Source organism: Caenorhabditis briggsae (assembly GCF_000004555.2).
Source record: "Caenorhabditis briggsae complete genome, chrV, whole genome shotgun sequence".
In the NCBI taxonomy this organism is placed as follows: Eukaryota; Metazoa; Nematoda; class Chromadorea; order Rhabditida; family Rhabditidae; genus Caenorhabditis; species Caenorhabditis briggsae.
Genome location: NC_013488.2, coordinates 19383528 through 19409007, shown reverse-complemented (window position 1 = coordinate 19409007; position 25480 = coordinate 19383528). Strand labels below are relative to the sequence as shown.

The 25480-nt window shown below is 34.7% G+C and overlaps 6 protein-coding genes across 6 annotated transcripts in view; 3 read left to right on the top strand and 3 right to left on the bottom strand.

Moving 5' to 3' along the window:
- CBG05687 overlaps positions 1–511 on the bottom strand; it is a gene marked incomplete at both ends in the record, with an annotated part of 3269 nt that extends 2758 nt beyond the window's left edge. Inside the window, one exon of the mRNA XM_045238649.1 lies at positions 479–511. Within this exon, the coding sequence (XP_045093019.1) occupies positions 479–511 (33 nt within the window). The remainder of the gene's footprint in view (positions 1–478) is intronic.
- A 2006-nt stretch (positions 512–2517) lies between these two features.
- CBG05686 lies at positions 2518–6514 on the top strand (the record flags this gene model as incomplete). The annotated part of the gene is made up of 7 exons (XM_002638587.1): positions 2518–2627; positions 3677–3887; positions 4396–4536; positions 4725–4860; positions 5052–5313; positions 5384–6143; positions 6338–6514. The coding sequence occupies 7 exons, from the start codon at positions 2518–2520 to the stop codon at positions 6512–6514; spliced, it is 1797 nt and encodes a 598-aa protein (XP_002638633.1).
- Positions 6515–9789: 3275 nt separating this feature from the next.
- On the top strand, positions 9790–11145 carry Cbr-str-89 (the record flags this gene model as incomplete). Its single annotated transcript, XM_002638586.1, has 6 exons — positions 9790–9975; positions 10030–10114; positions 10163–10241; positions 10297–10434; positions 10494–10632; positions 10699–11145. 6 exons carry the CDS (start codon positions 9790–9792, stop codon positions 11143–11145), a joined length of 1074 nt encoding a protein of 357 aa, XP_002638632.1.
- Positions 11146–11611: 466 nt separating this feature from the next.
- CBG05684 lies at positions 11612–14073 on the top strand (the record flags this gene model as incomplete). The annotated part of the gene is made up of 7 exons (XM_002638585.1): positions 11612–11637; positions 11969–12200; positions 12365–12525; positions 12844–12934; positions 12988–13155; positions 13580–13684; positions 13885–14073. 7 exons carry the CDS (start codon positions 11612–11614, stop codon positions 14071–14073), a joined length of 972 nt encoding a protein of 323 aa, XP_002638631.1.
- A 1170-nt stretch (positions 14074–15243) lies between these two features.
- On the bottom strand, positions 15244–16757 carry CBG05683 (the record flags this gene model as incomplete). The annotated part of the gene is made up of 3 exons (XM_002638584.1): positions 15244–15855; positions 16198–16287; positions 16422–16757. The coding sequence occupies 3 exons, from the start codon at positions 16755–16757 to the stop codon at positions 15244–15246; spliced, it is 1038 nt and encodes a 345-aa protein (XP_002638630.1).
- Positions 16758–17771: 1014 nt separating this feature from the next.
- Cbr-twk-33 lies at positions 17772–23049 on the bottom strand (the record flags this gene model as incomplete). Its single annotated transcript, XM_002638583.1, has 12 exons — positions 17772–18005; positions 18074–18207; positions 18510–18606; positions 18793–19027; positions 19148–19301; positions 19345–19489; positions 19577–19699; positions 19846–20117; positions 20159–20364; positions 20557–20725; positions 22425–22485; positions 23020–23049. The coding sequence occupies 12 exons, from the start codon at positions 23047–23049 to the stop codon at positions 17772–17774; spliced, it is 1860 nt and encodes a 619-aa protein (XP_002638629.1).
- Between the last annotated feature and the right edge of the window lie 2431 nt (positions 23050–25480).

Here is a 25480-nt window from a genome sequence, read left to right as displayed (position 1 = left end):
GCCGGACATAAAATTGAAAAAAATCCGGAAAATTTGCCACATAGGAAAGGCGCCCGCTGTCGTGGCCTAGGTTTCTCACTGGAAATCCTCGTCCCCCGGCGGCACCTTTTTTTGAATTTTCTTCCTTTTCAACGCCGTTTTTTGGGGATTTCGGATTTTCTTTGAATTTTTTCGCAATAATATTCGGAAAATAGATAACTTTTAGCACATTTTAATGCAATGAATATTTTTGGTCGGAGTCCCCCTTTAACAAGCGTTTCAAAAATAACTAACATTCTGGAAAATAAAATTGGCTGAAATTGTTCACCTTACTATCCTGACTACTCAAAATCGATGCTAATCCACTATTTTTGAACTGTTGGGCGGTTTTTTCTCAGAGCTTGATTTTATTGAAGCCGTTGATTTTTCAGTTGGCTCGTCTAATACCTGAAAATTAAAAAATGTTATATTGGGCTGTTTTTCAAACTTTTGAACCTACGTCTAACAAATCTCCCCATTCATCGTCAGACATACACACAGGTTTTCCTAAAAATTATTTTTATATGCACATGAGAAATGTTTAAAAAACTTTTCTTAGAAATTAGGGAGGGGATCACTATAGTAAGTGATATGTGAATATAAAAATCGTGAATGTGAGGGAAGGGGGTAGAAAAGAAGGAAATATATAAACTTTGCTATGACAACCACAAGGGAAGAAGGGAAGAGGGAGTTGGAGAGAGATTTAGACAGCTCAGAACTCCCTCTGGAAAGAAGGGTTGCAAGAAAGAGCGTGAAGGGAAAAGGAACGTTTAGTATAATATACCTAGACGCCAGAAGGGGGGGGGGCTGAGTTCAGGAAGAAACAGAAAGGAATGCTATTTCTGCTGTAAAAGCTTGAAGGAGTATTAGAACATGATTGAGAAAGGAGTGTGCAGTATCAATGAGGGATTGCTGGGTTCTAAATAAAATGAATATTGTTCTTACAATACTTCGTAAAACTTGGAATTTTTTGAAATAATAGGACAAGCAAGTTCATTTCAGGATTATAAAAAAATCAGAGCTGGAAAGTGTATAAAATTCAGAAATAAAAACTTGAAATGTTGAAATTGTTTAAGAACTTAAAAACTTTTTTTGGTGTTGCTCAGCGTTTTCAGCTCTATTTTTACATTATTTCTGGAATAACCTATACCAATTTCCTATTAAACTGTCCAACTCATTTTTTTTGTTTTCACAAACATCCACATTTTTTGTGTCGAAAATAATAGATATCGCTATCAATAATTTCCCCTTTTTGTCTTCCAGTCTATTTCCGTACTATTTTCTCTCTTCTCTCCTTTTACATATAATACTAATAATGATAATTTGTCAGGGGTCTCCGAGACTCTTCTCTTCAAAACACCCCTCTTTCTCTAACCACTCTCTCAATTTTTCTCACTGTTTCTCTTTCATGAGGTCTTTTAGTGGCAAACAGCCGATTCATCGGAAATCGTGTGTCTCGTAAATTGACTGTGGCTGTGGCTTGTCCCGTTTTGAATTTGAGGAGACAGAGGGCGAGAGAAAATGTAAAAAGAATGGAAAATGAACGCCAATTTTTTTCAAAAGCCCGAAAAACTGATCACCGTAGTTTGATTTTTTAGCACTGGAATATAACTGGTTACATCAAAAACATTGATTCTTTGCAGTATTTCAAAAAATATGAAAAAAATCCGAATATCGAAAAAGAGCATTTGTGCATTTCAGCTTTTTTAAAAACTTGCTCGGCATATGGGTTTTGTAAAATTTGAGCAAGTATCAAATTAAATTTTGGATGGTTTTCCAAATAAAATTGAAATTTCCAGACTTTCAAAACTTTTCCTCCCAAATAGTAAACATTTTTGTTCTTTGTAGATATTCTAATAATGCTTGTTGGTTTCAAAAACTAGATACATAAGTAATGTTATCATCAAAGCATTATGGGTTATGGTTTTAAGTGCAGAACTCTTAATCTCAAACGTTTTAATCCAAATGTTATCCTACGTTGTTCAAAATTCTCCAAATTTGTTCTAAAAAATGTTATTTTATCAATATTGCCCGTTCCTCAAAAAAATCTTCTCCGTCATTTTCATCTATCCAGCCGCTCTTCCAATTTCTCTGCATCTTCTTCTCCCAATCCAAAATGGCAAGCAATACATATAAATGTGAGTGTCGGTGGGGGTTTCTCTGAGAGTGACGAGCGGGATGGACAAAAAACGCCAAAGACGCAGACGCTTCCAGAAGAGAAGATTGTGTGTGTCGGTGATGAGTGATCGATAGTTGAAAGAGACGTAGAAGTTGTAAGATGTGGCCTGAAGAAGAGTCGATCAGCCGGTCATGTCTCTATGTCTCCATCTCGCCTCCCGAAGAACAACATTCACTGTCCTTCTTCTCTCTTCTCCGCCCTATCTCTATTCTCTTCTCTTTTCCCTTCAGTCCCCAACCATCCCATACACACAGCCATCCTTTCCCTGCTGACTGCTTGCTGACTAGGTTTTGCCCCGTTTCCTACTACTTGTGTGCATAATGGAAATGCTGGAAGAGGAGGAAGAGATTCCTGTGAAGTATCGGCTTCGCGGTGAAACTGATTGGCAATTCAAGAAAGAAGCGATCATGAAGATTGGGAGGACTGAATGGTGAGTAGGATGATGGGTTACGGTAACCCTATTTTGGAAGGTGTTAAAAATAGGAAATTATTTGAAGAAACGAGAAATTTAGATTTCTTCGAATTGATACACATTGTGTATTACACAATATAACATTTGCAATAATTGCAGGCTAGAAACTGAAAAAAAAAACTAACTAGGACACTAAAAACTGTTACTCAACATTTTAAAATTGCCAAAAACTGAAAAACTTTAAAACTTTACAATATTTCTTTCAAAAATAGAGCTACAAAAAATTTGAAAAACAACGCGGACAATATAATCTTGAAATGAGGCACAAAATGGTATTAAACTTGATATTTTAATATAAAATTTTCGAGTCGAATATATAACCAGGGGTTTGGTTGAAGGGATGTTGTTGGATTTAAAGTATACAAAAGGTATATTTTGAACCAGTCTTAAAAGTTTCCATTCACGTCTATTTGGATTTGTTCCTGTTTTTTTCCCTCACATTTCATCAAAACTTCTTCTATTTTTCTTATCACACAATTTTTTATTTGTCAAATGATTGACAGTGTCGCATCAGCTAATTTCGCATGTCTTGCTCTTGCAATTGTTCTAACTTTGTCAAAAAATATATAGAGCTTCTTGATTTCCATTCTCATTTTAATTCTGTACATTTTATTTTGAGTCCTACTGAATATTATCATATATTTTAATCTAACCGTTGTTGCTGCCAGCCTTCTTATCAATTATACGGCATCCATAATTCATATTAGCGATTCTTATCGGAATAGAACCTTTCGATGATTGACAGCCATCTATATCAAACTTAACAGAGTTCCAAATCACATAACTTGGCTTGAAATGAATATTTTCAAGCGCTAATTGTAAAATATAGATTAAAACAAAAGTTTCCAAAATGTTCAAATAAAATTTTTGTTTGATCATATAAAGGTTTCAGCAGAAGGCGATTATTAAAGGCTCACATTTTCGTTCAAATTTAACCGAAAAATCAAAACGAAAATGTAGATTTTGACATTAAAAAAAAGTTTTACGATACAAGTTACACATTTTAGGGCGATTCGTCTGAAGTTATGCAAACAAGGCGACGATCACCAATACTACTCACTCCACGTGGCGTTACTCACCCCGAACCGCCAATCCCGTGTTCAGATTAAATGTACTCGGGAAGGAGAGACGAACCCCGAATGGATGCAGGAATACACCTTCGGAGGAATGCAAACTCTACTTGTTAATCCTTGTTTGATGAAAATTGTGGAACCAAAGGTAAAAGAGTTTTTGGATTGAAATTGATTAATTCGAACAGTACAAAATTATCCGTTATTCGCATTTTCCGAATCAATTAAAATATTTCGAATCAATTAAAAGCGGGGAAGTCGTCGTTTTTGAAAAGTAAATTGAAACTATCTTGGCTCCAAAACTAAGAATTCTCTCATAATACATCTTGCCCATGAAGATTATGATCACAAACCCATTAGCAAGACATCGCGACAAAAATTTGATTCCCGTTTGAAATTTCTACTTTACTATTCATTCTTTTCCATTTCATCGTTTTCTCAACAAAAAAAAACAAGAAGATGAAAAAAGGAAAAGAAGAGGAGCATGTCATGCGTATGTCGCTGTCTCATTTCTTTTCGGCAAAAAAAGAAATATAAGGAAAAACATATATTTTCTTTTTAAAAGCAAACAGTACAGCATACAGATGATTTTTTAAAAATTATGAAAGGAGGCGAAAGGAACATAAAAACTGAACATCTAACACGTTTAATTTCAGGACAAGGTTACATTTGTTGTGGAGCTGAAGCAACTAACTGAGGAAGATGCTCCTAAATTGACCCTTCCCAAGGAGATCCTATTTCCCAACGGGACCCACGCTTTGAAAGTTGGAGATAGAAAATTGATATTGGATCCTGAGGTATGCGCCTCTAATTAATTCATCTTGACAGCATCACATAGTACATTTTCAATGTCTATAATCTATGAATTGAATCTGATTTGGCATTTTCGGAAATAACCAGAATTTTTTGCTATTTGAAATTTTAGGGGATCTTGTGGATGCTGTGATTTTTATAATATCGAGTTCAGAATGAAAAAAAATTACAGTATCTGAAACGTCGTGCACCGTTACTCGGTTATTTGTTCGAGGATGATGAGAAAAAGGAGTACACTTTTAATTCGGTCCTTTTTGAAGATTTGGTCGATGCGATGGGAGTTTTTCATCATCGGTGGGACCTTGAAGGTAAGGAACAAACAACATCTGTTAAAAAATTGAGAACTGGAAAAAAGCTATTATAAGTTCTACAAAATGATACTGAGCATGACTAGCTTGAACTTTTTGGTCTAGCGCTGTTGCTATTGCAAATTTAAAATGGTCTTTCACTCGCAACACTGCGAAAAGTTCTACGAAGTTCTTACAATTTATATTTCCAGCTGACCGCCTTCTTCAACTTATCCCTATCGCTCGAAAACTCGGCTTTGATATCTGGGGACCATCGTTGAACCGTGAATTCTCTCAACTGGTCCACCGCTCGGAACCAGTTAAGATTGTACAATTACCGACAGATGAAGAGATTCCTTGGGAATTTGATACAAACATATTATGGATGCTGAAGGATATTAAGTCACTTGGATCTTCCTCGATCCCTCAGAAACAAAATTCCATGATGACCTGGGAGGATGATCATCGGAACTGGTAAGTTCTAAAGGATCTTCCAAAAGCGGAGAGTATCCTGCAATTCTATAAAAAAATTCTGAATTTTCAGTCTCATGTTCGCCTATACACAAGAGTTCCTTGGCGAAAAATACCTATCCATTGGCTTCCAGTTCACCAGGGAATCGTGCTCTAGTGATGATGATGAAGAAGAGGAGGAACAAGAACTCCGACCCCCTTCAATTTGTAGAAGTGTGACTCACTTTGACATCTTTATACACATCCGGGACGAGTATGGAAACTTTATGTATACTGATAAGATTCTAGGAGTCAAAGATGATGATTATGTAATCGTTGGGTCTCCTGTTTTTGCCAAATTTGAAGATGTTCTGAAACACTCTGTAGATGGAAATTTAGATCTGGAGCTAATCTTTGTTTCACGGAGTGTGGATCCTGGAGAGGATCCCGAGCAAGAAGAAGGAAACGATGAAAACCGAGACATCAAAATGCCAGGACTCACAAATGGAAAAATTCAATGTGAAGGACGCATTACTCACATCAACAAAGAATATCTCTCTCATCACTCTGAGTTTTTCCGTGGAATGTTTTCGAAGCGATTCGTAGAAGGCTCCCAATCATGTATAAATTTGTCTATGGAAACTTTGGGAACCCTCAAAACCGGGTTGGATATGTTGTACAATCGACGACTGGTATTGGATGATGTTGGGATTACTAGAATCTTGGATTTCGCGGATCGAATTTGCTCAAAAAAATTGATAGATGGGTTGCAGACAATGCTATGGGGTAGTAAGATTATTAATATTGAGGATAAACAGTGGTTGGCAGAGGAGTTTATGCTGACTGATTTAGAGGTGAGCATTGAAAAACTGGATTTTGTTAAAGTAATAACATTCAAAACCTGACAATGCGCAAAATTAAAAAATACAATAATTTTTTGCAGCCGCTAGATGCGAACCATAAATTAAGAATGCGATTTTTATATCATTTTTTTAATCATTGAAAACTCATAGATTATAAATTCCAAAGTTTCAACCAAAAAATTCAGATCCGATGTGCTATGGAACAAAACGAAGAAGTCCTCAAAGTCACCCGCGCGTCCTGTAAACGTGCTCGTCCTGCCGATTTTCAAGATGATGCACCTGCGGCGCCGCCCCAACCGATTCCCGAAAGAGTGTTCCAACAAATTAATGAGCAAGCGGATGAGGCAATTAGCGCTCGATAGCTTTGCCAGAATTTGTTTTTTTGGTTAACTCAAATAATGAAACTTTCGCTTTTGCTAATGTTTTATCTACACTTTTTTTTAAATTTTGAATTCTGGAAATTAATCATATTTTATATTGTTTTGACGATCTACTCAAGTTTATTGATGTACATTTTGAAGATTCTGTAATTTAGAAGAACGTTGTTTGTACTGTATTGTACTGTATTATCTTGTGATGTACTCAACTTTCACTCTCCAACTCACTTTCCAGGTTTGACTTCTTTGAAAATTCTGTGAAATCCAGATGCTCTTGAGCAAAAATAACCTCTCATACTATCTCATGCTTTCCCATCAGCTAGACACTTGACGTCTCAAAATTTTTTTCGATTTAGTGTAACCATGTAAAAAACAATCATTCGAAGAACAAAGTTTTTTGTTTTTTTTTGTGAATTGTAAATACTTGTAAATAAATAAATGAAACACTTCGTCTAATTATCTTGTAATCCAAAAGTTTTCAGATCACGAAGTTCTCAAATTAAAAAAATTCAACTATCCGCATCTGTTTTCATTATGATTTTTATAAAAATTCAAAAAAAATCATATCATGTACGTTTCAAAAAAATTCTAAGCTACCAGAACGATTTCAGCAACTTTTGTTTCAGCCCCAAGTACATGAATATACTGAAAACGATAAATTCAGAAGCTCAACAATTCATATTGCCGCCAAACTCTTCTCTACCATACGATCCGCTACAGTACCCGCCACCCTCATTCCATACAAGGTGGTACATTTGTGAAAAGTTACAGTTGATTTTTTCCTTTATTCGATAATGTTTAAACTTTTCAGAGAGTAATAAAAAACCAATATTTTTTATTTTTTAAAACTCCGATTTTTCTATCAGTGTTTTTTGAAGAAATTATGTTCAACCTTCAAAATTTCGCAAATTTTCTTTTCGTACAAAACTTTCTATACTACTGAAAAGTCTAAGATTTTCGAATGAAAACCCAATAATTATGTTTCAGATAGGAAAAGAAAGATTTTATGAAATTCAAAGCTATAATTATATGTAAGTGCCCAAAATCACGAGTTTCCGAAAATTTGAAAAATTGGTTAAAAACAAAATTTTTCTTTTTTGTGTAACATCATACTTTGCATTTCAACACACTTTTCAGAATTGATTCGGACTAAATATTTGAAAAATTAATTCCGAGAGAATGTTATGAGAAACTTTTTAATTTTTCAGAAATTTGAACATCTTTACTTTAACAATCACCAAATTCTGTGTGTGAGTGTGTATGTGTGTGTGTCCGGTGTTCCCGGGTCACCTGCCCTACCGAAGTCCAGAATGGACCAAAATTTCCCAAATTTTCACAGATGACCCGAAATAGCAGCGAGATGATGCCCGTCTATTTTATGTTTCGAAATTTTGAGTTTGACGCCTTCTGGAGACGTTATTCTGTTTCTACGGAGCAAATTTTTAGAAAATTATTAAAACAATTTTTACGTCATCCCCGTTTAGCCGCCCAAATTTTTTTCTTATCCACGCTATTTCTGGGAGAAAGGTGATTTTGAGGAAACGTTATTTTAGTTTTTGAATATTTGAAAGGGAAAAATTCTGAAACAGGAAAAAATAGATTGCGAGGAAACATAAGATCGCGCTTTCTGGATCACTCGAATTTTCAGGATTTCAACTTTAAGAATTTCGTAACTTAATTTCTGAATTTCCAAATTCTGGAATTTCTAAATTTTGGATTTTCCTTATTCACCGAATTTGCAAAAAACATTTCAGAATTTCTGATTTTAGAACTTTTCAGGTTTCCAAATTTCGAAGTTTCTGAGTTTTTGGAAATTATGATTTTCGAATTCGTGAATCTATAAACTTCTGATATTCCTAAGTTCCAAGAACTCCTGGAGACTTTGTTCATTTCGAAACGTAGAACTTCTGAATTTCCAAATTTCCGGGTTCTCAATTTCTCGAATTCTCGAACTTCAGAGAGCAAAGAAACTATGAAAAAAAGGCAAAAAAGGTGATCTAATTTGGTACTTTTTTGCATGATTATGGGCATTGAGATGTCCAGTCGTTCATTAAGCGAAATAAGAATTTTCGAATTTTTGGAAATCGGAAATATTAAGTTGTTCAAAAAGTAATGCGCGTTTTTGATTCATTCTAACTTAATGCAGAAATAGAACAAGATAAGATTAATCAAGGGGCTTTTCTCCATCATCATCTACCACTTTCCAACAACACATGCTCAAATCGAAGTAGTTCGCACTAAACGCCCATTACTTTTCGAACAACCTAATACTAATTTTCCAAATTCCAAACGGTCAGATTTTCGAAAAGTTGTCAAACCCTCACTATAAGATAACGCAATGTAAGCGGGAGCCAGTAGGTCCAGCTCCGGAGGGACGCAAATCGACTGTCTTTGTTAATTTAAAAATTTTTCGAAATTCGGAACTTTCGGAAACCAGGAAATACAAAAATTCTGAAACTCAGATATCGAAACATTTGGAACTTTAGGAAACCGGAAAACCATTCACTCCGAATTTCAGAACTTATAGATCTCAGTCATAAGTAGTTTCGAAACTTTGAAAATTTGGAAAATTAAATATTCAGGAATTTTTGTGACTTCGGAAAATCGGAAATTTAGAAATTGAATTGTAAGATACAGTATGCGGAAGCCAGAAGATTGAGCCCCAGGTCAGCGACTGATTCCCAAAATTCTGAATATCTTAATTTCAGAGTTGATAAACTTCGAAATTTCCGCATTCCGCGTTTCCTAATTCAGGTTTTCAGAAACTCTGGATGTCAAAGTCTAGAATTTTCCGATTTTGAAGCTAGAAAAAAATCTCTGAGAAAAGGTATTGAAATCTCTTTTTGGAGTGGCAAGTTATTGTTAGCAGAGGCCAGTGGGTTTAGCCCGGAGGGGCGCAAACCGAAATTTGAAAATTTGAAAATTCGGGAGGAAAAAAAACCAGAAAGTTAACAATTTTTCACATCCAATCAAAACTTCTTTTATTATTTCCTCAAGTTTTGAGATTCAAACGTTTTAAGTGTAGCCAGAAGATTGTAGCCGCCGTCAGGCGGCGGAAATCGACTGGTTTCTATACAATTTCGAATATCTAGAGATTTTCGAATTTCCGACAGATTTTTTGAATTATTGAGATTTAGAATTTCTTTTTTTTTGAGTTTATATTGAAAACTTCTCGCAACACCTGGAATTCACACGAATTTCTGAGTATTTTCTTGAAATTCGAGTTATTGCCAATTCAACATCTTCTGAATTTTTAGGCCATGAAGATTTCGATCCAACAAGTGAGCACCTATTCAGGATTTTGTTTATCAGTCCTTGTAAATAATATTCTGATGTACATGATAAAAAACAAAACTACTAAACAACTGGGTTCTTATGTTTATCTGATGCTGAGTTTTTCGGTTTTTGAACTTTTGTTTTCTACAGTCGATGTTCTTAATCAACCGGTATGTTTTCTTGAACAATCGGTCATTCTTATTGTCTATGATTTACGTTTTCAGATGATTTTCGTAAACAACGGAGAATTTATATTCTTCAGTTCCAATCCTCTTCATCTAAACAAAGCTGTCGCCAAACATTTTAATAGTGAGTCCATTTTCACAAAAATTAACAAAACTGATTACCGTAATTAAGTGATAAACTTCGCTTGCTCTGGAATTATCATCTCTTTATTAGCCATTCATTTTTTCTACAGATATATGGCAGTTTGCAAGTGAGTCGCTTTTTTTCCTTAACTTTCAACAAATTTTTGATAATTTCTTTTCTAGCAATCAAACCTGGCTGAAACAATTTGAAAAACCAAGATTTCTCATTTGGATTTTGATTTTTTTCATTTTCGGACTGGAGTGGTATTTTGCAACACTTTTCCTAGGGAACACCACTGATAAAACTTGTGAAGTTGATATGTGAGATTTTTTGATTGAAAGTTTATCTACTAGGCAGTTATTCAACCAAAGAATTGAAGGGATGCGTTAATCGATTACTACAAAGTCGACCCGGAACTCACGGTATTCATTGGCATCAAATATCATGTTAAAAGTGCTTTGAAAACAACTTTCTGTACTAAATCGATTATTTTGGCATTGATTTTGTTAAAAATCGTGGTAAGTGAAGTTTGTTAGAATCTCATACTCACTCCCGGTTTCTTATTTATCAATCCAAACTTCCAGCTAATCTCCTGCATCATTGTTGTCTACTGTGGTTTTCGTACCTGGAAAGAAATTACTATCAAGAAGCGTATTGTCTCCAGAAGAACCCTAGACATGCAACGCCAATTTTTCCGTGCACTAGTCGTCCAAACTCTCATCCCATTCTTCTTACTCTATCTTCCGCTAATTACAATGCTCTGTGCCCCAATCCTCATGGCTAGCCTTCACAAAATCGATATCCTTATACAATTCGCCTTTGTTTTCTACCCAATTCTGGATCCTATTGCAGTGTTGATGATTGTTCGAGACTACCGAAGAGCAATTAAATCATTTTTCGTCGATCAATTGTTCGAACGGACCGTCAGAATTTTGAGATGTTGTCTTCCGTGGTTGGCATCGGAGAACAGAACCATCACACCACCGCCCGCCCATGTGAACGCTTCAGGGTTTCCAAGATATATTTATTGACTTTTCCGAAACAGAACATGTAAATAACACCCTTTAACTTTTCACTGAACTCTTTTCTAACCTAATTTCCTTATGATATAAAATAAGCTATGAAGTTTGGTCTTATTTATTTTTGATGACCGTATGGAAAAAGAGAGAAACATAACTCGCCCAAAATTTTGGAAGTTTGTATTTTTGCATAACAGCATTTTTTGTCACATTCAAGCCTTTTCCTTTATTATTCTTGGCTTATAATCTATTGCAAATTTCTTGAAAATCGAATTTCTTCATGTACAAACTCCAAGTTAGTAATCAAAAGTTGTTCTCGTTTATTGCGAAATTTTTGCTCAGGCCGATGATTCAATAAATGGGTCATGTATAGAAAAATCTCACCTGACAGAAAATATAATATATTTTTGAGCATAAAAGTTTTATCTGAATATCAAAAATCTACATATGTATATCTAAATTCATAAACATTTTTAAAATGACTTCTCATTCAGATGATGGAATGTGAGTTTAAAACGAACTAATTGAAACAATTTTAACATACGAAGTTTATAACAAATTTCTGAATGAATTTTGTTCAAATTAAGCCATTTTCCGAATTTTAAAAAATTTTATGGTTTTTTTTTCGAGTTTTGAATTTTCTTTTTTGAATTTCTGAAATAAAAAGGGGTTTTTGAATTTCTGAATTTCTATGATTTTTCGCCCGCGTGGCGCAGTCGGTAGCTGCGCGGCGACTTCAATACTCGCCCCGACAAGTTGAACTCCTCGAGGAGTATATTTAAACGGAATTTCAGAAAACATTTATTTCATGTCCCTCCACATTTAACTTTTCCAGAAAAGACCAGACATTTGCAATTGCTAATTATGGAATTAATGACAAATGTGAATGGCTACAGTACTCCAATCGTATTATATCCCAAGTTTTATGTATTTGGCTACATTCTACAATTATTAGCCGACTGTTAATTGTAAATAATTTCAAAGTGATAAGTGATTATCAAATTTTGATTATTGTACAATCTGCGATCAATATTGTTGCTTGTATTTTCGAATTAATAGTCAATGAGGTAATTTTAAATTTTTAATGTTTGAATAAACTAGATCAGTATCAAAACTATATAGTATGAAAAAGTTAACAACTGTTGGATTTTTTAAATAACATTTATTCATTAAATATTCAAGTATTCAATAAATTTTTATTTTTACACCCGCTCAAGTGGGAAACTTTCAGATCCAGACTCAAAACATCGACTATGTCAAAATTGGCCACCCTTTTTGGAATTTTTCGATGAGTGAAAGAATTTTGTATATAATCTTCATGAATACGTCAGCAACGAGCTCCCAGGATATATTGATGTTATTCAATTTGCACAGACTTTTTATAATAAAGAAGTGAGTCAAAAGTTAAAAAATTGAGAAAATCCCGACAATTCAAAGACTATCATTCTTATAATAAATAAACGAAGTTGCGTCTCTTTCTCTCTCTGTCAGTCTGTCCGCACACGTTTAAAAAGTTGAAATATAATATAAATTTAAGTGACCCTTTGAGTAAGACAGAGGAGCGAAGCGACGAACAGTTAAAGATATAGATTAAATCGCGCCGACGGCGCACCAGCCAACTGTTCGAAGCGCCGGAGGCGCGGCAAACGGGCTGGTATGTTTCGAAAAACTCAAGAATCACTGAACATTTTCGTGTTATTAAATTTCCAGAAAACGTTTGCTCATCCTCTACTCCATCGCCATACCTCTGATGCTCATTGGCCCAATTTTGGATGCTTATGACTGTTACCCAATAATTCAGGTGATTGAGTTATCACCATGCCGTTACTCAATCCACAAAAATTGGGTTTCCAGGCTGGTCAAGATGTGGACCTTTTTTATCGTCACGGACAGATTCCAGTTTTGGCCACTGTAATTATAATTTGCTACGTCAAACTGAAGCATGAATTTGCGACGAATCAAAATTTTTCGGAAAAGACGAAACGATTGCAGCAGAAGTTGAGTTGGAGTATTATGATGCAGGTTAGATATTCTTCCCCCTCACATCCCGCGTCTGGTTATCGATAGTGATATTCGTGGTACCAAGGTTTAAATTGTTTTAAAAACTCGAGTCCTAGGTCCTAGTATCATTTCTATATTTCGTTTTTTTCACGTGCAACAACTCAATTAGCACACCCACTTATCAGTAGAGATAAAGTTCAGGAAGTGGTCATAGCAAAAGGTGATAATGTTGCATAGTTCTGATTGCTGAATCAGGTATACAAAGTATAACATTGCTTGGGTAAAATTCAAAACGGGATGAAACTCCATATGAAACGGAAAAGTTAAAATTCAACTGAAAACTGAAGTTTGGAACCCAATGTATAGAAGTGAAACTTCAAAATTTGATATCATTTGAAACTTAAAGAACAAGAAATCCAAGTATGTTTACTTTACAAATTTTCAGCTCATTCTTCTCTGCGCCATTGCCGTCCTTATCTCTGTTATACCTGAATCAATAAAAGCTATTCGCTATGATTTGTACTTGAATTATATGGTCAATTATACAATTGTGAGTCTCTGTTAATTAAATCTCTGTTCATTAAGCTTATCTGTATACGCTGGCTTTTTGGTTGAGTTTTGGAGAAAAAAAAACCCCAAAAGAATGATTTTTTTCTATTCTATTAAAGCTTTTAATTTTACAATAATTTACATAATTTTAAATGCTGTTTTTTTAAATAGCTACAAAACCATATAAACAGCAACTTTCAGTACTCCCTAGTTCTGACCAAATGGTATCCTTTCCTATCTGCTGTATTCATCGCTTGGTCTATTGCCGGATTTTTCAAGAACAATAGCAGTCCACCGACAACTAAACAGCACTCGGATGTCAAAATTTTTCAAGTAGAACCGCAGAAAAATAGAGAAGTTGCCGCTCGTAAGATGTCACCACTGGCGTAGAACACCCAAGAAATTGGAGAGTGAAAAGAAAAGTTGTGACATTAATGCTATCAAACAAGTACACATCTATTCATAACTCGTTTTATTTTTGACATAAAGCTTCTGTTTTTAAACCGAACAGAACTGCGTAAAGTTTTAAAATATGAAAGTTGAATTGATTTTTTATTCCAGCTCATTTCTCACAAAATTTTTCACAGACCCCTTAGACATTCTCCCAACATTTTTAAACTGCTGAATTTACAGAACACAAACAAGAACAGGCAACCTATATATTATTTTAAGAGATGACATTTTTAGCAAACAAATATTATGGAAATGTTATAATCTTAAAGGGGGAATCCGACCAAAATTTTTTTTTGTATTAAAATGTTTCAAAAGTTATCTATTTTTCGAATATTATTGCGAAAAAATTCGAAAGAAATCCGAAATCCCCGAAAAACGCCGTTGAAAGTGAAAAAAAAAATTCGAAAAAGATGCCGCGAGGGACGAGGATTTGAATTCCCGCGCAGTGAGAAACCTAGGCCACGACGCCTGATAGCATTATTTTCAAGTGGCCGACAGTGTTTTTTAACGTTTTTTACCTGTCGGAGATAAAAGCGAACAAAATCCGGAAAAATTGTCCGGTAAGAAAGTCGCGCAGCACGCGATGCCTAGGTTTCTCACTGAAAATCCTCGTCCCTCGGCGGCACCTTTTTTTTTTAATTTTTTCCTTTTCAACGGCGTTTTTCGGGGATTCCGGATTAAAAAAAAAAAATTTCGCAATAATATTAGGAAAATAGATAACTTTTAACACATTTTAATGCAACCCCCCCCCCCCTTTAAACAGAAATTTGAGTGAAAAACGAGGCAAACCCGTAAACAGGAGAAAGCTACATGAGTTGTTAGAAATGATAAGAAAACTGGGAAACCGTGAAATGTGTAAAAATCAAACATCAGAAAACAGCATTTAAAAAACTTCAGAAAAATAAAAGGACTCGTAACTGGAGGAAAAGAAAGATCACTAGTTGATGATCAAAGTTAGGTGCGTCCTAATATAGGACGAACTGTGAGATTGACTAGTATGAAAAAGTAACAATAAATGTTTGGGAACACAAATATTGGTTAATAAATATGACTATCAAATTGAAAAATGGAATAAGTTGAAAATTATCGAAATTCAAAACAACAACATTACTGAAAAACAAGATTTGTCTCCTCGGAAACTCCGAATCTCTCCTTATGCTCATCAAACAGCTTTGCCAACTCTTCCATGTATCTCTTATGTATCCTATCCACAACTTCTTTTTCTGGGTTTTCAGTCTTCATTACTTCAATAGGGTTTCCAACTACCACATTCACGCTTGTGTTGATTGGAAGAAGTCCTAACGCCATTTGAAAATATCCTCTTCCATAAATCAGTGGCAATGAGATTCCCATTTTCTTCTTACCCCATTCTTGCATTTTTCTAAGCACTGACCCTTCTGGATTATCGATTTGTTTATAGATGTCATTTTCTCCAAACGCATAAACTGGAACTAAATGTGCACCGGTCTTCAGTGCTTCTCTGACGAATCCCTTACGGGTGGCCAATGTAAGAGTATGTTTCCCTGGATGGGCTTCGAGAGCTTCTGCCGCACCTCCTATCACAATCACCACTGCCCTTCCCCTTTCCTCGGAGCCTAACACATATTCAATAGATTCCTTGGAACTCTCAATTAGGCCAATACTGAGCAATATTTCGCGTCGGAACATAGCGGTGAAGTTGCCAGGAAGCGTGCAGATGCTGAATCGAATCCCGTTGAACTGAAAATAAGTTTTGGAGATGATTGACAATTGTTGAGGAGTTAAAATTCTAGAGCCTTTAGATCTGATTGTGGTCTCTAAATTCGGTTAGAGTTTATAACCTCGTTCTTTAGTTTTCTGGGTGATTCTATTTCTTCATTGTTTATTATGTTTAACCAGCAAGCTGTGAACCGGACAGCGTGACATGAGATCCAACAGACGTTTCTAGCGTTTTATATATAAGGAAGATCCCGTATTTACTGAAGTAATATTCCAATCAAATACTATTTTAAACCAGTGTATTGCGTCAGGTGAGTTTTCAGGGTTTACAACTGCTTAATTACCAACAACTAAAAGACTTACAATTTGCGATGCATTACATCCATCGAATCCAAAGCACGACCACGCACCAACTCCAAGAATTCCATGTGGGTGATAGCCAAAAATATAGTTCTGGAAATATTGGGATTGAAAATGTAATCAGGAATTATATATCCATTACTTTTTCAAACATTTTCATATTCTCTAAAAGTGCAATGTTTTTTCTTTTCCTAATAGCCAATCATATTTGCAAACTATCTAATTACCTGTTTCTTATCCAATTCCACCGTTTTATGAAGCCTGATCGGAAAGTAATTTGCAAACCACTTATGCAGGGAGAGCCTTCTGAACCAATTATCTCGATAACCTCCTCGTTTTGGAGATTCCTTATCATAATAGTACCAGCAAGCGTATAACGCCAGAAAAATCCATTGTCCAGTGAAGAATAGAACAAATGGGGCTAATTGGCAGAGGCAGCAGAATGGATAGATCAACACGAACCAGACTAGGACCGCAAAGTAGGCTCGTTGACGTTCCCATGGCGAAAAGAAATTGACCCATTTTATATTGGATAGGTTTTTGTGAATTCGGTAATTCAACATTGTCTGTAAAATTTCGTAAATCTTTATTTAAATAAATCGAAAAGACTTGTTCTAGATAAAAACAACCTCCAGCCTAAAAGAATTGAAAAAGAAAAATTCTAGGAGTTCCTAAAATTAAAAAAAAACCAAAAAGCGGGAATATTTGAAGAGTTTCAAAAAACAAAATCAACCTTCTAGAATACTCCAGAAAACTAATAAACATTGGAAATTAAAAAAGGGAAACTCAGGTAAATGGAGTATTACAAAATGCATCAAGGAAGTTTGTGAGTTTGGAAAAAGGTCAAATTTCTAGAAAACTAAGAGATTTTTTGTGATTTCAAAAACTAAAGCATAAAGATAAAATGAAAAAGTTGAAAGTGAGTCAACCAAGGCAATGAACAACCACTTTTTATACACGTACAACTAGACTACACCATTACGCTACAGGAGTCTCATTGACTTTCACCCCATCAAAAAGTGATAAGATAAGAGAGCCCGAAAAAATTTCGCAATGCAATTTTTTATTCTACTCTGGCAACCCCAGTTTTTTATAGTAAGAGTAGGAGAGACCACAGTTTGCACAAAATATTGCCTTATCGTAACTCCATTTCGTTGAAATTCAGAATTTAGCTCCTCCCCTCTCTTTAAAGGAGAACTTTGATTGCTGAGTGGAAAGCGTGTTTGTGTGATTGGGAAAAGTAACAAAGTGTAGCAAGTAAAACTTTTGAAAACAGGACGTTTAAATTACAAGAGAAAAAATTATGTTTCAGAACATTTTTTGAAGTGATGAAAAAAAATAGATGAAAACGTGACAGAAGGATATACACTTGTCAGACCGCTTTCTAGAGCAAAGCCTTTTAAAAAGAAAGCAGAATTTTGAACAGAATAAAAAAAATCTATCACTAGTTAATTTTGATTGGGGTTGACTCATCATGGTATGCACAATCATGTTTTTTCAGTTACTACCGGCATACGTTTATCAACAAAAAAGCTTTCAACAAAATAATGACAATTGAAAAATACAATCACACTCCACTAGACATTATGTCCACCACCCGTATTGTTGTTATTATTGGATTGGCTTGGTGCTCGGTGCCTTAACTGGGAGACACTGTTCACCGTCATCTGATTATCAGTATTCATTAAGTCTCCTCTTCTCAATTGAACTCTTCCGAATCCTCCTCCATAAATATCCGCATTGGATTTCATGAAAGTAGCAATTGAGCGAACAGTGAAATTGTTCAAGACCTCGTTTGCCGCTTCCTCGGGCTGCAAAATTTAGGTAATTAGAAAGCAGTAATTAAGAGTTTGATTATTCCGCAACTCCCTCTAACTACCTGAGCAACTGAGTCTGCATCCATACTGAATGCCCTTTGTACTTTCGGAGACGGGACTTTGTCTTCTGGTTTTACAGCTGCACTTCGTCGAGTTACAATACCATCTAACTTATTTTCGACGAGAGTGAGAGTACCTGGAAAATAATGGCTAATTTTTTTCGCGAAAATACGAACAGAGCTTGAGAAAATCGAAAACTGAAAAATTTCAGATTTACAACCTATTGTAATTTAATAGTTCCACTCAACTTAAAAGTAGATTTTCAATGTTTGCATATTCTTAAACTAAAATTTTGTTTTAATTAATAACTATCTGTCAAAGCTAACTCAAACAATCTCAATCATCGAAAGTATTTTGAAAAAAACAGAAGCAGTTGTAATTAATTAGTAGCTTTGCATAAATGACTTAATTTTGGTTCAGTTCTCAAAAAGTACTCACCAAATATTCCATTCTCTACCGCGATAAATGTATTTCTGTTGACAACTTTAGTAACGGCCATTCCGAAGAAAAAAATTATCGATATGATAGGGGAAAACTGAAAATGTATTACATTTCGAAGTTATTACAACAATTTTTTGAATTGACACAAAACAGAAAAGCTCGAAAACTCAATTTTCTAATTATTTTCTAACTAATTTTCTAACTTTCAATTTTTGTGAATAATTTGCATTTGTAATCTTTTGTTTACTTCGAAACGTCGGAAAAACTCCAATTCTCTTACCGTTGCATTATTCGGCATCACATCTCCCAATCCAATTGTGGATAACGAAATGAATGAAAAATAGAAACACAAAAATATGGACATTCCACTTCCCGCCTCTTCTCCAGATAATTCATCATAGAAATAAATAAAAACTGTGCAAGCACCGAGATAAGCGGCTAATAGGAGGAGACATGCTTTGATTGGAAGACTGATGATTTCATCCTCATCCACGTGCTTGTCTCCGTTCAGTTCTCTAAAAAGTTTGAAGCTGTCAATAGTAAAATTAAAAAAGATATGTTATTTCTACCATCTAAAAATTTTTTGAAATGCTTTAGAAATTTAAAAAAATCCTGAAATATATGAATTTTCTCACCTAAACTTCTGAATTCCCAATGCATACAATTTCGTCAGATGAACCAAAAAAAATTGACCCAGGTCTCGAAGAACCACAAGTGTGACTGGAACAAAAATGAATCCATAAAGGCACACAAGAAATTGGCCGAGTGTTGATTCAGGAGCAATAGATCCTGAAGAGTTTGAATGTTTGAAAAAAAATTTCACAAAAATTACCGTATCCAGTAGTTGTGTATACATTCATACTGAAGAAAAATGCACTTTCAAATGTCCATTTCCAGTTATTTTGCGGATCTTCTAGTTTGTAGTAAGTGCTACCTTTGTACTGCCCCTCCAGTTTCATTAGTTCGATATAGGCTTCCTGAGAATTGAAAAAAAAATTATTAAAAAATTTAGAGCGAGAAGCACTGTTTTGAAAATGGATAGTTTTTATCTGCAGAAAGCTTACCCGAATATAAACTTTCATCTCTGAATGTGAAGTTGTCGTGTTAATATCATTTACAGATTCAGTCATATTCTCAGCCAATTTTTCCAGTAACTCTTCGAGATGATGAACATGTCGGAGTGTTTTCTGAAAAAAAAAAATACATTTTGAAGCAATTAAAAAATGTTCAGACTGGAACTATGCCAGTGTCTGCAAAATATTAAACTCCGTCAGATCTCTGAGTATGCTTCAAGCGAGCCTTAAAACCTTTCATGCTCCCCAAAAAATCTCACTGCTTTTTCATGTCGACTCTCCACGGACCAAAACATTGCAGCACCCAGCAACGTATATAAAAGGACCAAAATTACGACACAAATGTGCCGAAATCCTATTTGCTTCCTATGAAAAGCAAACCAATACATGGATTTATCGAATCGTCGCAGTGTTGGAATCACGGGCTGGCCAAGTGCTCCAGGACTACTGTATCTGCTGATACCATCTCCATGAGTGCTCATTCTATGTTGCAGATGGCTGGGAAGCTTATTGTAGAAGTCTCGATCGCGACCTAAAAATGTTTTTCGTTAATTTTGCTTAAAGCCACTGTACCTGTCACGGTATAGTTATTTCTCTCATAATATTTCTCAATCGGGTCTTCTGGATTTCCAACTTTTGTTCCAATCGTCGCGTTTCCACGATCTATGGACGCGTGTCTGGTGTACCTGTGAGTACTAAATTGACTCTTATCCAACTCTGAAACACTGTCTAAGCGATTTCTTTCTTCCAGATCTGCATTGCTGACGCTTACGCTGCGGCTGAAGAAAATAATTTTTGAGGTCAAAGAAAAAAAGCCAAAACATTAATATGTAAGTAACTAAGCACTTGTATTGGATCTAGCCACTAAACAAGTTTTTAGTGACTTTACATTATTGTGGTAATAAAGTACTACAAGTCACCGGAAGTACGAAAAAACATTAAATCTGTGTCAAATTTTTTCAGAAACTCACGCTCTTGGCCTTTCATCGTCCGAATCTTCCAATGGATCCTCTAATTTTTGAAGATCTGGCGATAGTTTGGGAGATTCTCCACCGGATATCGCAGTTTTTCGTTCTTGAGAGTCTGGATTCTCCAGATTCTGTTCCTCATCGTGTAGACTGTCTCGCTCTTCGTGGATTTCTGAATAAATAAAAGTTTCAAGGAAGAAAATAATGAAAAGATTTCAGGGAATTTGGAGACATTCGAACTTGAATACGATTGAAGACCCAAAAACCTTTTTTTTTATATTTCGTTCTGAAGTTACGGAAATCAAGAAAAAAAAATATGTTTCACACTTTGAACATTGCAACGATAAGAAAAACTTTTTCAAACTTCTCGAAGATCAACAGTTTTCCGGATTTTTTTTGCTTTCAAAAATTTTTGAATTATTTCGTGATGAATAATCTATCTCAATTGACTTAAGCTGTATGCAAATCTGTTCGTCGAGATGTCTGGAAGAGTAACCTACCTTCAAGTACAGCCGTATGTTTTGGAACGCTGCCTCTAGGAAAATGATGATTCTAAAAAGACAAAAAAAATTTAATAGTTTTGAAAAAGAAAAACATTATTACACACCTCGCTGGTCATTCACAATTTGTCGAGAAGACGCAAAAAGTGTCGTTATGATCAGAAAAAAGGAAAAAGGTGATAATGACGATTTGACGAAGATTGATTACTTTTATTGTCTTCTGAAATGATAATTGTGAAGGTAAAGTTGATAGTTTTCGAGAAAAATGAGAGAAAGATGAGAAAAAAGATATGATTAAACACCTGAATCTGTCTGAACTTGTTATTTTAAATATGTTATCAATACTAAAAAAATTCTTGCCGAATTGTGCGAAAGAAATCCAATCTATTTCGCTAATGTTCACTTTGGAATTACTGGGAACATTTTTCTCATTCTTTTGTGTTTTTTATTATTGTTTTATGTTTAACTTTTTATTGCCTTGTTTCTTTTTTCTTTATCTTTGAAAAAAAATCACATCACCAAAAAATAGGATACTTGAAAAATTGTGATCATTTTGACCTTAAAATTGTTTTTATCTAGTTTATTTGCAGGAAAATTCTAGTTTTTTTCTAGAAAATAAATATTTTGGTATGCTAGACTTAAATGCTAGACTTAAAATATTTTGGTATGCTAGACTTAAATTTTGACAAATTTTTCGAACTGCATTACATAAATAATCGAATGTTTGAATATTTTTGTTGAAGAATTACATAACTTGAATAATCCAAAAATCGGAGTACCCTAAACGTTAATCAACCCGGTGTTTTCTATTTTATACACACATTTGTTTGCAAAATCGTGTTACAAGATTAAATTCGGACACAATAGAAATATTCTAAGGGTCAATTTGTAAACACATATTTTTTGGGTTCAGAATTATGAGGCGTGACGTATACCGACTTTTCGAGAAGAATTAAATGGAATTCTTGAAGGGATTAATATATAAAAGGATTACCGTAATCTTAAGAAACAGTAATCGGGTCATATGTCAACATTTCGAGACCTAGTCTTTGGTTCTTTGAAACTTAGACTGTGTAGAAAAATCCGATTTTCTCGTTTTTCGTTTTTGTGACGCTTTGATCTAAATAGTGAGAACGAAAAAAGGAAAAGTTTTGCTAAATATTATCTGACATAGTAAAATAATACCAATGCTTGTGTAATTTTACAATCCTTGTATTATGGTTTTTATTGGAAGAATATCAGCGCGAAGTTGATTATTTCAGTAAAAATTCAAATAAAATGAGTTCCACAAATAGAAATTACAAAACGACATTAAAAAAAAGAATCAACAAAAATAAATAATCGAAATGAATCAAAATAAATTTTGTAAACTTTTCACATTGGAGCAACAGCATGCACATTGGCATGAGTTGAATAACGTTTTGGGAACATTCTCGAAACTTTTGTTCTAATTTTTTTAGTTGTTAGTAGAAGTAATAAAGGTAGACAAATTTCGGGAATGTAATTGAGAACGGAGAAAATTATGACCAGTGGACTATTGTAATTGATGTAGGTTGAAGGTTTGATAATGACAAAAAACTCAGTCCCAACGCAAATGATCTGAAAAATTGGATTTTAGATTTTGAGATTTTTGAATAAAGCCATTGTTGAATGTAACACTCAAATATTTCCGAGATACAAAGAAAGGCATTATAGCCACCAGTGGCCCGCTGACTGCCCGCTGACTTCAACAAACTCACCCCAATAATTAAACTGGTTAACAACAACTGATAGAATAAGAGTTTCGATCTTTCTTTATCAAATCTAGAGGAAACATTATCCTCTGACATTTTACGAAAGTTAATATAAACAAACATCACCATAAAACAGACCATTGAACCGAATGGAAACATGTAAAAGATGCGATTAATAAGCTGAAAATTTTTGGAACGTTTTTTTCGTTTTCCGGGACAATGGAGACACTCACAATCTGATGTCCATCAATACCAATATCCATAAATCCAATCTTCTTGACAAAGTGACGTCTCACTTCTGCGGTGTGAATGAAAATAACCGATGCAATACACGAGAGAGTCAGGCAGATGATAATTACGGCGACAATTCGGATTCTTAATATTTGTATTATTAGTATCAAATTGTTAGGTTTCTAAGTTCTTATTAACTTTACGTTTTGATTTGGCCAAAATTTAAGTTTTAAAAAATGTTGATCTCATGTTTCCTAATGATTATATTAGGTGAAACAAAACTATGGGAGCCGGCTGGCGTAGTTTCAATTAAAAAAAAAAACTACAGTAATACTGACCTAGTAAACATTCTTCTCCAAATAGCTTTATACAATCGACCTATCATTTGATTAGCAGTCAATGGGTACAACATCAGAATTGGTAAATAATTGAGAACCATGTCACAATACAAAGATAACTGGAGAAGAAATCCATGGATACTAAAGACCCATGTGAATACCATGGAAAGCATGGTAATAAAATTTAAAATTATAAGAAGACCCGATTGAAATGCGACCATTTCAAACATGACGTGTGAGATGAAATGGCGATAAAAGTATTGGTGAATGAAAGCACAGTGAATGAAAACTGTAGAGAGTTTGACACCATTAAACATGATGGGTTTCGGCGGGAAAAAATATAATTCAGTCTCTTGAAAGCCATTAGAAAAATCTGTAGAGTCTGTACCGGATAATTTTAGATAATCTGAAAGTGAAACTTGATAGGAGAACATTCTAGAAATTTCCAGAATGAAAATGAAGGTGTAAATAAATTCTGAAGGGAGAAAGGAGGGGGAGGATATTGGAAATTAGAGGGTTTGAGAGGCATTTGACAATGGTAAATGGGAATGTAAATATCGTTAAAATTTTCTTTAAATCATATGCTTGAAAAATTAAAGGTTATTGAAAAAAACATTATGAAACCTCAAAATTGGGACGCGTTCATTTTCTGATTGTGAGCATATACAGGGTGGCGCATAATTACCCGCACAAATGAAAACAGTAATATCTTTGGACATAAGTAAGATGGAAGCATGAAAATTGGCAGAAATGTACCTCTATGTTTGATACACATCCACTAAAATTTTCAAAACGTTTCCACAAGTTTAAAGTAGTTTAATGATTGTCCGAAGATAAACGGCAAAATTTTTCTCGCACGCCGCTGTTTCCGCATTTGAATTTATGTAACTTCGTGCTAGATTATACGATTCGATTTGTACAAAATTTCACGTTGGTTGGGCGCATCTATCCAGAGATATCACTCTAATAGTCACCCTACATCTGGCTAGAATTCGGGTTAAATTTGGCCTTGTGAACCGAATTTCAATAAAAAATGCGTTGACAAGGCTACAATTTCTTATAAACATTTTTGATTTAAATTTCATTAAATTTCAACACAAAGAGACATAAATATTAGGTTGTTAAGACAATTTATTTCAAAAAGACGAAAATTTTCAAAATTTGGCCTCTTTGGAAAACTGGTGGCTACGAATTTGATTATTTTTGTAGGCGCCTGAAGTTTTAGAGATGGTTTTGGAAGAGTTGATCTTGACACTCATGAATTTTCAGCCACTCATTATTATTACTACAGTTTTTATGGGTAGGCAAAGTTGAGCTCAAATGACAGATAAGCCGCGTGCATTCCAAAGCTTATGTTGTTAGTGACCACAGTACGATCCCCTTGGTGATTAAAATATTTTCAAAACTATGAAAAATTATAGAAAAAGGTTGTATCCCTGCATATCCGAAATACATACTATAAAAAACTTTGTAAGAATTCCGTTAGAACATATTGAATTGCACTAAAAGTGTCATTTTTATGATTTCATGAGATTTTCATGAGATGAAGTATTTTTGAAAAACGATAACTCAGCTCAAAATTGATCACATAAACTGAAACTTGGCCAGTTTATTGATGAGTTTTGTAAATTGTTGCGCTCTAAATTTGAGCTCAGAACGACGATTCATTCAAACTTTATGGCAGTACAAACTTTTGTGCGGGTAATTATGCGCCACCCTGTACCGTAAACACTCTATTAGAACGCCACCCGAACCGTCAAATTTGACCCCATGTATCTCATTTTCTGTGATAGATATCAAATAGCAGTTAAAGGAGGCGAGACAGCAAAAATTTCGGGGGACAGTTCGGGGGACGAAATCGCGCCGCGCTTATGTAGACCATCGGTCGTCAGGTGCCTTCGCGCCCCCGTAGCTCAGCCGGTAGCAGCGCTGTACCCCTAAGCTGCTTGTCATGAGTTCAACCCTTCATGGGGGTTCTCTATGCAAAATATCAGGAAAGCTTTTTTTTTTGGTGTCTGGCCTCCTTTAACTAATAAAATGTTGCTGATATCATGATAAACATTTTATTAGTTGACAACGTTTTGACGTCTTTCAAAAAAACTGAGATATATATGCTCAAAATGGA